The sequence below is a fragment of the Salmo salar genome, chromosome ssa11 (assembly GCF_905237065.1).
Source record: "Salmo salar chromosome ssa11, Ssal_v3.1, whole genome shotgun sequence".
NCBI lineage: Eukaryota > Metazoa > Chordata > Actinopteri > Salmoniformes > Salmonidae > Salmo > Salmo salar.
The window spans coordinates 92,303,002-92,317,483 of record NC_059452.1 but is presented as its reverse complement, the minus strand read 5'-3'; the positions used below and the strand labels follow the sequence as shown (position 1 = coordinate 92,317,483).

Sequence of the window (14,482 nt, the reverse complement as noted above, 5' to 3'; positions counted from 1 at the left end):
GTAGTACACATGTAGCCAACAACATGGCTAATGGCCTCCTACACTCCAAAGGTAACAATTTACAGACGCAGGAGTAATTCCTATTCATCCAAATATACCACTTACATACATATGGAAAAAATACCAGTATATATACTGAGTGGACAAAACATTAGGAATACCTGCTCTTTCCATGACATGACCAGGTGAATCCAGGTGAAAGCTATGATTCCTTATTGATGTCACTTGTTAAATCCACTTCAATCAGAGTAGATGAAGGGGAAAGGACCGGATAAAGAATTTGAGACAATTGAGACATGGATTGTGTATTTGTGCCATTCATCGGATATATGTGCCTTTGAACGGGGTATGGTAGTAGGTGCTAGGCACACCGGTTTGAATGTGTCAAGAACTGCAACGCTGCTGGGATTTTCACGCTCAACAGTTTCCCGTGTGTATAAAGAATGGTCCACCACCCAAAGGACATCCACTCAACTTGACAACTGTGGGAAGCATTGGAGTCAACATGGGCCAGCATCCCTGTAGAACGCTTTCGACACTTTGTAGAGTCCATCCCCCGGCAAATTGAGGCTGTTCTGAGGGCAAAAAGGTGTGCAACTCAATATTAGGAAGGTGTTCCTAATGTTTTGTATGCTTTGTGTACAGTCGTGGCCAAAAGTTTTGAGAATGACACAAATAGTAATTTTCACAAAGTCTGCTACCTCAGTTTGTATGATGGCAATTTGCATATATTCCAGAATGTTATGAAGAGTGATTAGATGAATTGCAAAGTCTCTCTTTGCCATGCAAATGAACTGAATCCCTCAAAAAACATTTCCACTGCATTTCAGCCCCGCCACAAAAGGACCAACTAACATCATGTCAGTGATTCTCTCGTTAACACAGGTGTGAGTGTTGACGAGGACATGGCTGGAGATCACTCTGTCATGCTGATTGGGTTCGCATAACAGACTGGAAGCTTCAAAAGGAGGGTGGTGCTTGGAATCATTGTTCTTCCTCTGTCAACCGTGGTTACCTGCAAGGAAACACGTGCCGTCATCATTGCTTTGCACAAAAAGGGCTTCACGGGCAAGGATATTGCTGCCAGTAAGATTGCACCTAAATCAACCATTTATCGGATAATCAAGAACTTCAAGGAGAGCGGTTCAATTGTTGTGAAGAAGGCTTCAGGGCGACCTAGAAAGTCCAGCAAGCACCAGGACCGTCTCCTAAAGTTGATTCAGCTGCGGGATCGGGGCACCACCAGTACACAGCTTGCTCAGGAATGGCAGCAGGCAGGTGTGAGTGCATCTGCACTTTTGGAGGATGGCCTGGTGTCAAGAAGGGAAGCAAAGAAGCCACTTCTCTGCAGGAAAAACATCAGGGACAGACTGATATTCTGCAACAGGTACAGGGATTGGACTGCTGAGGAGTGGGGTAAAGTCATTTTCTCTGATGAATCTCCTTTCCGATTGTTTGGGGCATCCGGAAAAAAAGCTTGTCTGGAGAAGACAAGGTGAGCGCTACCATCAGTCCTGTGTCATGCCAACAGTAAAGCATCCTGAGACCATTCATGTGTGGTGTTGCTTCTCAGCCAAGGGGTGCTCACAATTGTTCTTAAGAACACAGCCATGAATAAAGAATGGTACCAACACATCCTCGAAGAGCAACTTCTCCCAACCATCCAGGAACAGTTTGGTAACGAACAATGCTTTTTCCAGCATGATGGAGCACCTTGCCATAAGGCAAAAGTGATAACTAAGTGGCTCGGGGAACAAAACCTCGATATTTTGGGTTCATGGCCAGGAAACTCCCCGACCTTAATCCCATTGGGAACTTGTGGTCAATCCTCAAGAGGCGGGTGGACATTTAAAAACCCACAAATTCTGACAAACTCCAAGCATTGATTATGCAAGAATGGGCTGCCATCAGTCAGGATGTGGCCCAGAAGTTAATTGACAGCATGCCAGGGCGGATTGCAGAGGTCTTAAAAAAGAAGGGTCAACATTGCAAATATTGACTCTTTGCATCAACTTCATGTAATTGTCAATAAAAGCCTTTGACACTTATGAAATGCTTGTAATTATACTTCAGTATTCCATAGTAACATCTGACAAAAATATCTAAAGACACTGAAGCAGCAAACTTTGTGAAAATTAATATTTGTGTCATTCTCAAAACTTTTGGCCACGACTGTATATACAAACTATGGAAATAATTAGATGTATTTCTGTCCAAAATAATAGAGGAGCCATTATATGATTGACAACAGTATTTGGCCCGTGTAAACACATTCTGCCTGCCAAATTGAAGGAATACTCATCACTAGAACTTTGTGCTTAGCAGATAGGTCAATGCTTTAGGATGGTCCACATGATTTTGTATGGTCTAGATAAGATGTATTTTCCAATCACTTTGTGAGTCATACAACATACAAAATGTTAACCGCAATGTTAACCACAATGTTAACCACAACAGCCAGGTACAATCTATAAACACTTGGAGTGAAGCAAAACACAAAGAAGGAGAACAAGTGACAGACAGATAACATTTAGGAGGAAGCAACACGCATATAAAGGAACAGATAGAAGAGACAAAAGAGAGATGAGAGAGGAGAGAGAAGAGAGGAGAGAGAGAAGAGCGATTGAGAACAGAGAGATGTGGGTGCAGGCTGATGTGCAGTGGATGATGTGGTCACTGAATGCGTTGAGAGCTACCGCTCCAGTGTCTCCCTGCTCCCCTGGCCGCCCCATACCAGTTCTGTCTGTCGCATCTCAAAGGACATCTCATCCTCAGCCCCTTCCTCCACCTCCTCTCCCCCTTCGTCCTCCTCACCAATGTGGCAGCTCTACAACACACACACAGACAAGGAAAAAAGAAAGTATATACTTTAAATACATTCATATACAAATAACAATAACATGCTAAAATGTTACATCATAAAACTCACCTTTGCCATAATATCAGCGTATGCCATATATAGGTAATCTGTATCAAGTTTACTGTAAAGATGAGAAGAAACAGAGGCTTAGGCAACATGTTAAAAGGTGGAGATGTGTATTTAGTGTTGAATTCAATCCAAAAGCTGCTCAACTAACATGCTTGAGGGAGAAAAGGAGAGTCCTACCTCTTTTCTGTGAGAGCGGTACGGCTGAAATGCAAAATGAGTTGGTGAAGGGGATCTGGCTTGGTCTCCGTCTCTTCCTCTTCCTCTCCTTCCTGCTCCATGGCTTTCTGTGTTTGAGAAAGAGATGTGGGAGTGAAACTATAGGAGGAAACTCGCAGGTCCTGAAATCCTCAAAAGGTGTGTCAAGCATGCAGAGCTTACAGACAAGTCGTCTATCATTCTGTCCTCAAAGGAGTAGCCCTCAGTATGGATCCAGTTGCGTTTGTATCCTTCCAGGAACAAATTGGAAGCTCTATGCCTGTGAGGCAGACAGAAAACCATGTTAGTGTCTGTATTTTACTTGTGGCTGTGTTTTATTTACTGCATATGTTTGAATGGGGCGACAGGTAGCCTAGCATTTAAGAGTGTTGGACCAGTAACCGAAAAGTCGCTGGTTCGAATCTCCGAGCAGACTAGGTGAAAAATCTGTCCATGTGCACTTGAGCAAGGCACTTAACCCTAATTGCTTCTGTAAATCGCTCTGGATAAGAGCGTCTGCTAGATGACTCAAATGTAAATACAAGACTGTAGTAGCGTCTCTAACCTGGGTAGGTTGTAGAGTGGAGTCATCCTAAAGCAGGCTACCACAGCCTTGCGTCTCTGCTTGGACAGCAGTTTGTGCCACACCATCTTTTTGGATTTGAAGGGGTGCTCCGTCTAAGTGAGACGAGATAATTGAGAGAAACGGCACCACTGACATCATGCCATGTGTGTGAAGTAGGACTATAGGGATACTGTAGGATTATATTGATGTTGTAGTATTAAAGTACTGGGCTTACTACTCTACTCACCACCTCAATGTAATAGAGAACAGCTGACACCTCCTGCACCCTCTTCACCACCTTCTCTGGAGCGTCAGCATTCTCAGCCTTCCCTGCCATCTCCTTATACAGGGACATCTGCCAGCGCATGGACGGGTTCTCCACCTGAACACAACACACTGCAGCTAGAGGAACGCACACTGCAGCCAGAGGAGCGCTCACTGCAGCCAGGGGAACATTCACTGCAGCCAGGGGAACACTCACTGCAGCCGGGGGAACGCACACTGCAGCCGGGGGAACGCACACTGCAGCCGGGGGAACGCACACTGCAGCCGGGGGAACGCACACTGCAGCCGGAGGAACGCACACTGCAGCCGGAGGAACGCACACTGCAGCCGGGGGAACGCACACTGCAGCCGGAGGGACGCACACTGCAGCCGGGGGAACGCACACTGCAGCCGGGGGAACGCACACTGCAGCCGGAGGAACGCACACTGCAGCCGGAGGAACACACACTGCAGCCGGAGGAACGCACACTGCAGCCGGAGGAACGCTCACTGCAGCCGGGGGAACGCTCACTGCAGCTGGGGGAACGCTCACTGCAGCCGGAGGAACGCACAGTGCAGCCGGAGGAACACACACTGCAGCCGGAGTAACACACTGCAGCCGGAGTAACACCCACTGCAGCCGGAACCCACACACATTGCAGCCGGAGGAACACACAATGCAGCCGGAGGAACACACAGTGCAGCCGGAGGAACACCACAGGACTTCACCATGTATAACTTTACTGCACCAACCCAGTCCATCTTACCTTGCCTTGAAGATGCAGGTTGTTTTGCAAAAACTCCCTTACTTCCTCATCCGTGTCCCTCTGGAAGAAAAATTTTGTTTACCATTTATTTTGGAACCATTTCTGTGTCTGGATATACAGCCTTATGGGTCTGGCACAAACAACTACATTTACATTTACATTTTAGTCATTTAGCAGACGCTCTTATCCAGAGCGACTGACAGTAGTGAATGCATACATTTCATATATTTTTTTTATTTTTCCGTACTGGTCATACTACGGCAGAGTTATTTAAGACAGCCGAGGGCATACTACCAAAGAGTATCGTATCTTGGCCAGGTTGATAAGCTCCTGATCAGCAGGGGAGCACATGTTGAGGCCGATGGGGAGCATCTTTTTCAGGGCAGCCACAATAAGTGACGTCTGCACTGAATAACGATCTCCTCGTCTTTTCTTCTTGGTACGCTCCACATCTGAGCCACCAGCCTAAGAACACAAGGAGGGACCAAGCCAAGAACATAAGGAGGGACCAAGGCATCTTCTTCATGCATAAAGCCACAACCAGTACATGCATTGAACAACATATCAATTACCACTGCTTAGCATTGAACAACATATAAATTAACATTGCTTAGCATTGAACAACATATAAATGAACACTGCTAGCATTGAACAACATATAAATTAACATTGCTTAGCATTGAACAACATATACATTAACACTGCTTAGCATTGAACAACATATAAATCAACATTGCTTAGTATTGAACAACATATCATTTACCACTGCTTAGCATTGAACAACATATACATTAACACTGCTTAGCATTGAACAACATATAAATGAACACTGCTTAGCATTGAACAACATATACATTAACAGTGCTTAGCATTGAACAACATAGAAACAATACTGTGCTGCCGTATTCATTGACCTGGCCAAGGCTTTCGACTCTGTCAATCACCACATCCTCATTGGCAGACTCAATAGCCTTGGTTTCTCAAATGATTGCCTCACCTGGTTCACCAACTACTTCTCTGATAGAGTTCAATGTGTTAAATCGGATGGCATGTTGTCCGGGCCTCTGGGAGTCTCTATGGGGGTGCCACAGGGTTCAATTCTTGCGCCAACTCTTTTCTCTGTATACATCAATGATGTCGCTCTTGCTGCTGGTGAGTCTCTGATCCACCTCTACGCAGACGACACCATTCTGTATACTTCTGGCCCTTCTTTGGACACTGTGTTAACAACCCTCCAGGCGAGCTTCAATGCCATACAACTCTCCTTCCGTGGCCTCCAACTGCTCTTAAATACAAGTAAAACTAAATGCATGCTCTTCAACCGATCGCTGCCTGCACCTGCCCGCCCGTCCAGTATCACTACTCTGGACGGTTCTGACTTAGAATATGTGGACAACTACAAATACCTAGGTGTCTGGTTAGACTGTAAGCTCTCCTTCCAGACTCACATCAAACATTTCCAATCCAAAGTTAAATCTAGAATTGGCTTCCTATTTCGCAACAAAGCATCTTTTACTCATGCTGTCAAACATACCCTCGTAAAACTGACCATCCTACCGATCCTCGACTTCGGCGATGTCATTTACAAAATAGCCTCCAATACCTTACTCAATAAACTGGATGCAGTCTATCACAGTGCCATCTGTTTTGTCACCAAAGCCCCATATTCTACCCACCACTGCGACCTGTATGCTCTCGTTGGCTGGCCCTCGCTTCATACTCGTCGCCAAACCCACTGGCTCAGGGTCATCTACAAGACCCTGCTAGGTAAAGTCCCCCCTTATTTCCGCTCACTGGTCACCATAGCAGCACCCACCTATAGCACGCGCTCCAGCAGGTATATCCCTCTGGTCACACCCAAAGCCAATTCCTCCTTTGGCCGTCTCTCCTTACAGTTACCTGCTGCCAATGACTGGAACGAACTACAAAAATCTCTGAAACTGGAAACACTTATCTCCCTCACTAGCTTTGAGCACCAGCTGTCAGAGCAGCTCACAGATCACTGAACCTGTACATAGCCCTTCTATAATTTAGCCCAAACAACTACCACTTCCCCTACTGTATTTATTTATTTATTTTTCTCCTTTGCACCCCATTATTTCAATTTCTACTTTGCACTTTCTTCCACTACAAATCTACCATTCCAGTGTTTTACTTGCTATATTGTATTTACTTTGCCACCATGGCCTCTTTTGCCTTTACCTCCCTTATCTCACCTCATTTGCTCACATTGTATATAGACTTATTTTTCTACTGTATTATTGACTGTATGTTTGTTTATTCCATGTGTAACTCTGTGTTGTTGTATGTGTCGAACTGCTTTGCTTTATCTTGGCCAGGTCGCAATTGTAAATGACAACTTGTTCTCAACTTTCCTTCCTGGTTAAATAAAGGTTAAATAAAAAACATTTAAAAAAAAAAATATATATATATATATATATATATATATATATATACACATTACCACTGCTTAGCATTGAACAACATATACATTAACACTGCTTAGCATTGAACAACATATAAATGAACACTGCTTAGCATTGAATAACATATACATTAACAGTGCTTAGCATTGAACAACATATCAATTAACACTGCTTAGTATTGAACAACATATACATTAACACTGCTTAGCATTGAACAACATATACATTAACAGTGCTTAGCATTGAACAACATATAAATTAACTCTGCTTAGCATTGAACAACATATACATTAACACTGCTTAGCATTGAACAACATATCAATTAACTCTGCTTAGCATTGAACACCATCAATTACCACTGCTTAGCATTGAACCCATGGCACTGATTCGATGGCACAACACTCACAGTCACTTACATTTTTAAATAAGAGTCCTGTTCTACCTCTTAACCATGAAAATAATTATTATGAACACACAATAGAAAAGCAACTACTTCTACATTTAGGTACACCCATATAGTACACCCATATAGTACTGGGTCAGACCCCCCCTTTGCCTCCAGAACAGCCTGAATTCTTCAGGGCATGGATTCTACAAGGTGTGGTGTTCCTAAGTTGCTCAGTTGGTATCAAAGGACCTAACGTGTGCCAGGAAAACATACCCCACATTAATTCACCACCAACCTCTGCCGTTAACACCAGACAGAATGAGGCCATGGACTCATGCTCCTTATGCCAAATCCTGATAGGAACCGGGATTGGTCGGACCAGGCAATGTTTTTCCACTCCTCAATTGTCCAGTGTTGGTGATCTTGTGCCCACTGGAGCCACTTCTTCTTGTTTTTAGCTGATAGGAGTGGAACCTGGTGTGGTCGTCTGCTGCAATAGCCCATCTGTGACAAGGACCGACGAGTTGTGCGTTCCGAGATGCTGTTCTGCACACCACTGTTGTACTGCGCCATTATTTGCCTGTTTGTGGCTCGCCTCCTTCAACCTCTCTCATCAACAAGATGTTTTCGCCCACAGGACTGCCGCTGACTGGATCTTTTTCGTTTGTCGCACCATTCTCTGTAAACCCTAGATACCGTTGTGTGTGAAAAGCCGAGGAGGCCGGCCGTTTCTGAGATAATGGAACTGGCACACCTGGCACCGATGACGAAACCACGCTCAAAGTCACTTAGGTCACTTGCTTTTCCAATTCTAACATTCAATCGAACAGTAACTGAATGCCTTGATGCCTGTCTGACTGTTTTATATAGCAAGCCACGGCCACGAGACTGTAGGAGTCAACCATTTTTGTGAATGAGGTGGTGTACCTAATAAACTGGCTACTGAGTGTATATTTACATTACATTAAATAATCTCCATCACGTGTCAAACACATTCCACGGAGGGCTGAGTGTCTGCTGGTTTTCACTCCTCCCTTGTACTTGTCGATGAATTAAGGTCACTGATTAGTAAAGAACTTCCCTCACCTGGTTGTCTAGGTCTTTGTAAGGAACTCCCCTCACCTGGTTGTCTAGGGCTTAGTAAGGAACTCCCCTCACCTGGTTGTCTAGGTCTTAGTAAGGAACTCCCCTCATCTGGTTGTCTAGATCTTTGTAAGGAACTCCCCTCACCTGGTTGTCTATGTCTTAGTAAGGAACTCCCCTCACCTGGTTGTCTAGGTCTTAGTAAGGAACTCCCCTCACCTGGTTGTCTAGGTCTTTGTAAGGAACTCCCCTCACCTGGTTGTCTAGGTCTTAGTAAGGAACTTTCCTCACCTGGTTGTCTATATCTTAGTAAGGAACTCCCCTCACCTGGTTGTCTAGGTCTTAGTAAGGAACTCCCCTCACCTGGTTGTCTAGGTCTTTGTAAGGAACTCCCCTCACCTGGTTGTCTAGGTCTTAGTAAGGAACTCCCCTCACCTAGTTGTTTAAGTCTTTGTAAGGAACTCCTCTCACCTGGTTGTCTAGGTCTTAGTAAGGAACTCCCCTCACCTGGTTGTCTAGGTCTCAGTAAGGAACTCTCCTCATCTGGTTGTCTAAGTCTTAATTTAAAGAAAATCCCAAAAACCAGCAGACACTAGGCCCTCCATGGAATGAGTTTGACATCCTAGATGTACACGGCATCTACACTTTGTGCAATGTACTAAAAACCATAATGTGCTCTTGCCACATTATTTCCAGCATTATTTAATTTTTTTAATTTCACCAGGTAGGCTTGTTGAGAACAAGTTCTCATTTGCAACTGTGACCAAGATTGTTTTATTTTTACCTTTATTTAACTAGCCAAGTCAGTTAAGAACAAATTCTTATTTTCAATGAGGGCCTATGAACAGTGGGTTAACTGCCTTGTTCAGGGGCAGAACGACAGATTTGTACCTTGTCAGCTTGGGGATTTGAACTTGCAACCTTTTGGTTACTCGTCCAACGCGCTAACCACTAGGCTACGCTGCCGCTAACCACTAGGCTACGCTGCCGCTAACCACTAGGCTACGCTGCCGCTAACCACTAGGCTACGCTGCCGCTAACCACTAGGCTACGCTGCCGCTAACCACTAGGCTACGCTGCCGCTAACCACTAGGCTACGCTGCCGCTAACCACTAGGCTACGCTGCTGCCCCAAGATAAAGCATAGCAATTCGACACATACAACAACACAGAGTTACACATGGAATAAACAAGACATTCAGTCAATAATACAGTAGAACAAAAGAAAACAAAAAGTCGATATACAGTGAGTGCAAATGAGGTAAGTTAAGGCAATAAATAGGCCATGGTGGCGAAGTAATTACAATATAGCAATTAAACACTGGAATGGTAGATGTGCAGAAGATGAATGTGCAAGTAGAGATACTGGGGTGCAAAGGAGCAAGATAAATAAATAAATACAGTATGGGGATGAGGTAGACAGATGGGCTGTTTACAGATGGGCTATGTACAGGTGCAGGGATCTGTGAGCTGCTCTGACAGCTGGTGCTTAAAGCTAGTGAGGGAGATATGAGTCTCCAGCTTCAGAGATTTTTGCAGTTCGTTCCAGTCATTGGCAGCAGAGAACTGGAAGGAAAGATGACCAAAGGAGGAATTGGCTTTGGGGGTGACCAGTGAGATATACCTGCTGGAGCGCATGCTACGAGTGGGTGCTGCTATGGTGACCAGTGAGCTGAGATAAGGTGGGGCTTTACCTAGCAGAGACTTGTAGATAACCTGTAGCCAGTGGGTTTGGCGACGAGTATGAAGCGAGGGCCAACCAACGAGAGCGTACAGGTCGTAATGGTGGGTGGTATAAGGCGCTTTGGTGACAAAACGGATGGCACTGTGATAGACTGCATCCAATTTGTTGAGTAGAGTGTTGGAGGCTATTTTATAGATGACATCGCCGAAGTCAAGGATCGGTAGGATGGTCAGTTTTACGAGGGTATATTTGGCAGCATGAGTGAAGGATGCTTTGTTGCGATATAGGAAGCCGATTCTAGATTTAATTTTGGATTGGAGGTGCTTAATGTGAGTCTGGAAGGAGAGTTTACAGTCTAACCAGACACCTAGGTATTTGTAGTTATCCACGTATTCTTTGTCAGAGCCGTCCAGAGTAGTGATGCTGGACGGGCGAGCAAGTGCGGGCAGTGATCGATTGAATAGCATGCATTTAGTTTTACTTGCGTTTAAGAGCAGTTGGAGGCCACGGAAGGAGAGTTGTATGGCATTGAAGCTCGTCTGGAGGTTAGTTAAAACAGTGTCCAAAGAGGGGCCAGAAGTATACAGAATGGTGTCGTCTGCATAGAGGTGGATCAGAGAATCACCAGCAGCAAGAGCAACATTATTGATGTATACAGAGAAGAGAGTCGGGTTGATACCTGCAATCCAGTGGAAATGTGACCATTGCTTCTCATTTCAATGACTCGTTGAGTTACAATGTGTCCCCCTATCTGTTTATCCAGGCTGTAGCTGTCACAAAATACCATTAATTAACAGTTAACACCCTCTAATATCAAGAGCCATGGACTCCTCTCTGAACCCTCCAGTCTAGGTCAGTTCCTTCACATGATCATATTATTCAGTATTTGCTGCAGGTGGATAGGCAATGTACTGATAAAATAACCAAACTGCCCAGAATAAGGGCTACATCTCACCACCATAATGACCTGTTTCTGAACACTTGGCCGGTAAGGGAAGGGGAATGTGAGTATGTAACACTGTATTGAGAAGGGCTGGGGTGGAAGATGTTGGGGAGGACAACTGAAAGGAATCATTCTAATCTGTAGGACAGGAAATCAGTGAAACTGCACAGATAAAAACATGCTTACAAACGCATTGCATTCACATGAAAAATCCTGTTGTACAGTATGTTTCTCAGGTGCGTTTGGCAGCACCAGCAGCACTAGGTGAATTCATGTGTTACATGGTTTTGGAGAGTAACGAAGCTCCTGTTGAAGACACACACAACTATTAGTTGTTAGTAGCATCATGTTAATAGGAAACTAGATTCAGATCAAGGTGTTAGCTACCAACTAGCAAATCACACAAGGAAACCAAATGTCCATGGGATATACGCCCCACATGGGATAAGTCCCATCGCCCCTGTGCTCTCCTCCCTCTCTCCTGTCTCGTTTCTGTGATGGAACATTATGGTCTGTTGTCTGCCCTCTCTGACGTCCCCTGCAAGCTTGTATGTAGTGTGTGTGTGTATTTCTCTGTCTCTCGGTCTGTCTGTGTGTGTATGTGTACACGTGCGTGTCATACAGCAGGCTGAGGTTGGCCCAGGGAGTGAAGATAACAGAGGACCAACACACAGAACAGGAGAGGATGCAAAGCCCTAGAAACAGAGAATGTGTCATGACTAAATGTCCTGAAGGACTAAGGGAATCTGCAGTGGTGAAAAGTGAGAACAATGTGTTTCAGTGAACTGCTGTATCTATCTCGGAGTATGCCCTTTATGACAGAGAAGTGCATCTACTCCTGGTGAAGTAGAATGTGAGTGAGTGGTAGGAGTGTGTCAAAGCCACAGACAAGTCCATTCAACCACTTCTCCAAACCAGTACTTCAATGCAAGGAGTGTGTTATGAATAAGGCTAGTTTAGAGGAAGATGGATGCAAAGGTTTTAGGGGAGATTTTAGAATACAGGTTTGATTAAAATAGATTGGGGTGAGGTAGTCACATTGAGTTCATTCTACATAGGGTACTATAGAGCTTGTTCCAGAGACCTTTTTCAGTCCCGTTAAATATAGTATCAGGTCATGGCTTAAAGAAAGGGGACAAGTGTGTGGGTGGAGACTGACTGGAGGATATGATGATACTAAGCCATGGTCTGACATGGCGGCTACAGGGAGGAATGAGTGAACGATGAGCACAGAGAGCAGGACTAACAGCATCCCCAAGTGTAGGGAGCTTGACCACAAACGCTACAGACCAACCAACCTTCAACAGAAAATAAAATTAATGGAAGGAAAACTCCCACCTAACTACAATCAACTGGGTGCAAACTCATTGGCAGGATGATGGCACTCTGCTCCCACTGCTGCATTGGGCAGGCCTGGTGCGGAGCCTAGTGCCATGAGCCCGACTACGGCAGAGTATTTTCATCAAGAGCCTCCAGACTCCCCCCCCCACACACACACACTAGCAGGTCTGGGGGGGTCCACTAGTGTTATAACAGTATGGTGCATGTCTGCTTTTTCTATCTGCCCTAGTGTGGAGCACTGTGTCTGTCACTCACACACTCTGTCACACAGGTGTGGTTATTCATGTAATTCTATACAGTTCAGCAGTAGAAAATGTGATATTAGTCTTCTAGCTGAGTGTTAATAGTGTCCACAGTGTTGACGACAGTGTAACTGGATCCAAAACGTATCAGTGATGCATGTAAGTCAATCCAGACCAGCTATTGTGCTCTATTTCTGTGTGTCCAGTTCTTTCCCATTGGTGTTGCAGTGAAGTGCAGAACATGAAGCTAGTTACTGAGTGGACATAGACAGCTGCCTCTACATACAAAGTAGAATTGCCACAAGTTGTGGGTGGGTGTATTGGAACGTGCTAGAAATGTGTGTGTGTGTGTGTGTGTGTGCGGTGTCCTGGTGTGCCATTGTGCCGGAGGAGTTGATGAAAAGCCCCCCAAAGTGAGGTGCCATGCGGTCAGCACAGCGGTCATGCAGAAACAAAGTCTAACCTCTGAGTCGTTGCCCTAGAAACCCAGCGTGGACACAGAAAAAGAGGACAAGGGACAGTCAAAGAGAGAACTGTCAACCCACCTGCTAGAGCTACTCAACCTCTCTACTGACAGATGCACTGCCTAATCGTTTAGTTTAACCTTTATTTAACTGGGCAAATCAGTTAAAAACAAATTCTTATTTACAATGACAGCCTACCCTGGCCAAACCCGGACAACGCTGGGCCAATTGTGCACCGCCCTATGGGACTCCCAATCACGGCCATATGTGATGCACCCTGGATTTGAACCAGGTACTGCAGTGATGCCTCTTGCACTGAGATGCAGTGTCTTAGACCACTGTGCCACTCGGAGTGGATAAACAGGTCAAGGCAGGCATGGAAAACAAGGCAAAAAGCCATCATATCAAAATGATATTAAAAAAATGTACGCTTTCCAATATACCATACCTGCTGAAGATGTGGGGAAAATACTTGTTTGCCTTTACTGTTCGGCTGTTGTCAGTCATACAAGACATATACTTAAGTAACAAGATCTTTCATATCAGAGTCAGATAAACTTGTGGACACCCATAGACTTCCAGTCATTGTGCTAACGCTAGTTAGCATTTGCTTAAACCTATGCAGACATCAAGTACAGTTTTGAAAAAGAACCACCAATTTGTATAGGTAAGTTATACTCCACATGGTTAGCTACAATGGGTTAGGAGGATATCCCAAATTAATTGACAATCAAGTACGTAAATATTTTTTTTTTTTAAAGCAAACGATGCAGGATGTGAGACAAATTGCTGGCTGCATTGTTGCTGCGGTGTAAATGATGACAATGTATGATAGAAATTTCAGTAATTCATAGTCTACCCAAATCTGCTGACATCAGTCTAACATAGGGCTCTCCAACCGTGTTCAAGGAAAGCTAAAACCTACAGGTTGGTAGCGCTCCAGCAACAGAGTTGGAGAGCCCTGGCTAACCACAACATTTAAAAACTGAAGGTACAGTTGAAGTCGGAAGTTTACATACACTTAGGTTGGAGTCATTAAAACTCGTTTTTCAACCACTCCACACATTTCTTGTTAACAAACTATAGTTTTGGCAAGTCGGTTAGGACATCTAATTTGTGCATGACACAAGTCATTTTTCCCACAATTGTTTACAGAGAGATTATTTCACTTATAATTCACTGTATCACAATT

General features: G+C 44.6%; 1 protein-coding gene across 4 annotated transcripts in view; it reads right to left on the bottom strand.

Moving 5' to 3' along the window:
- Positions 1-14,482, bottom strand: part of LOC106563560 (ryanodine receptor 1) — a 138,381-nt gene that overhangs the window by 37,044 nt on the left and 86,855 nt on the right. For all 4 annotated transcript variants that reach the window (XM_045690076.1, XM_014129242.2, XM_014129244.2 and 1 more), the window contains 9 exons: positions 13,290-13,304; positions 5,015-5,185; positions 4,721-4,780; positions 3,937-4,071; positions 3,690-3,802; positions 3,308-3,404; positions 3,107-3,213; positions 2,930-2,981; positions 2,735-2,827 (listed from right to left, as the gene is read on the bottom strand). In XM_045690076.1, coding sequence (XP_045546032.1) covers positions 2,735-2,827; positions 2,930-2,981; positions 3,107-3,213; positions 3,308-3,404; positions 3,690-3,802; positions 3,937-4,071; positions 4,721-4,780; positions 5,015-5,185; positions 13,290-13,304 — 843 coding nt within the window. The remainder of the gene's footprint in view (positions 1-2,734; positions 2,828-2,929; positions 2,982-3,106; positions 3,214-3,307; positions 3,405-3,689; positions 3,803-3,936; positions 4,072-4,720; positions 4,781-5,014; positions 5,186-13,289; positions 13,305-14,482) is intronic.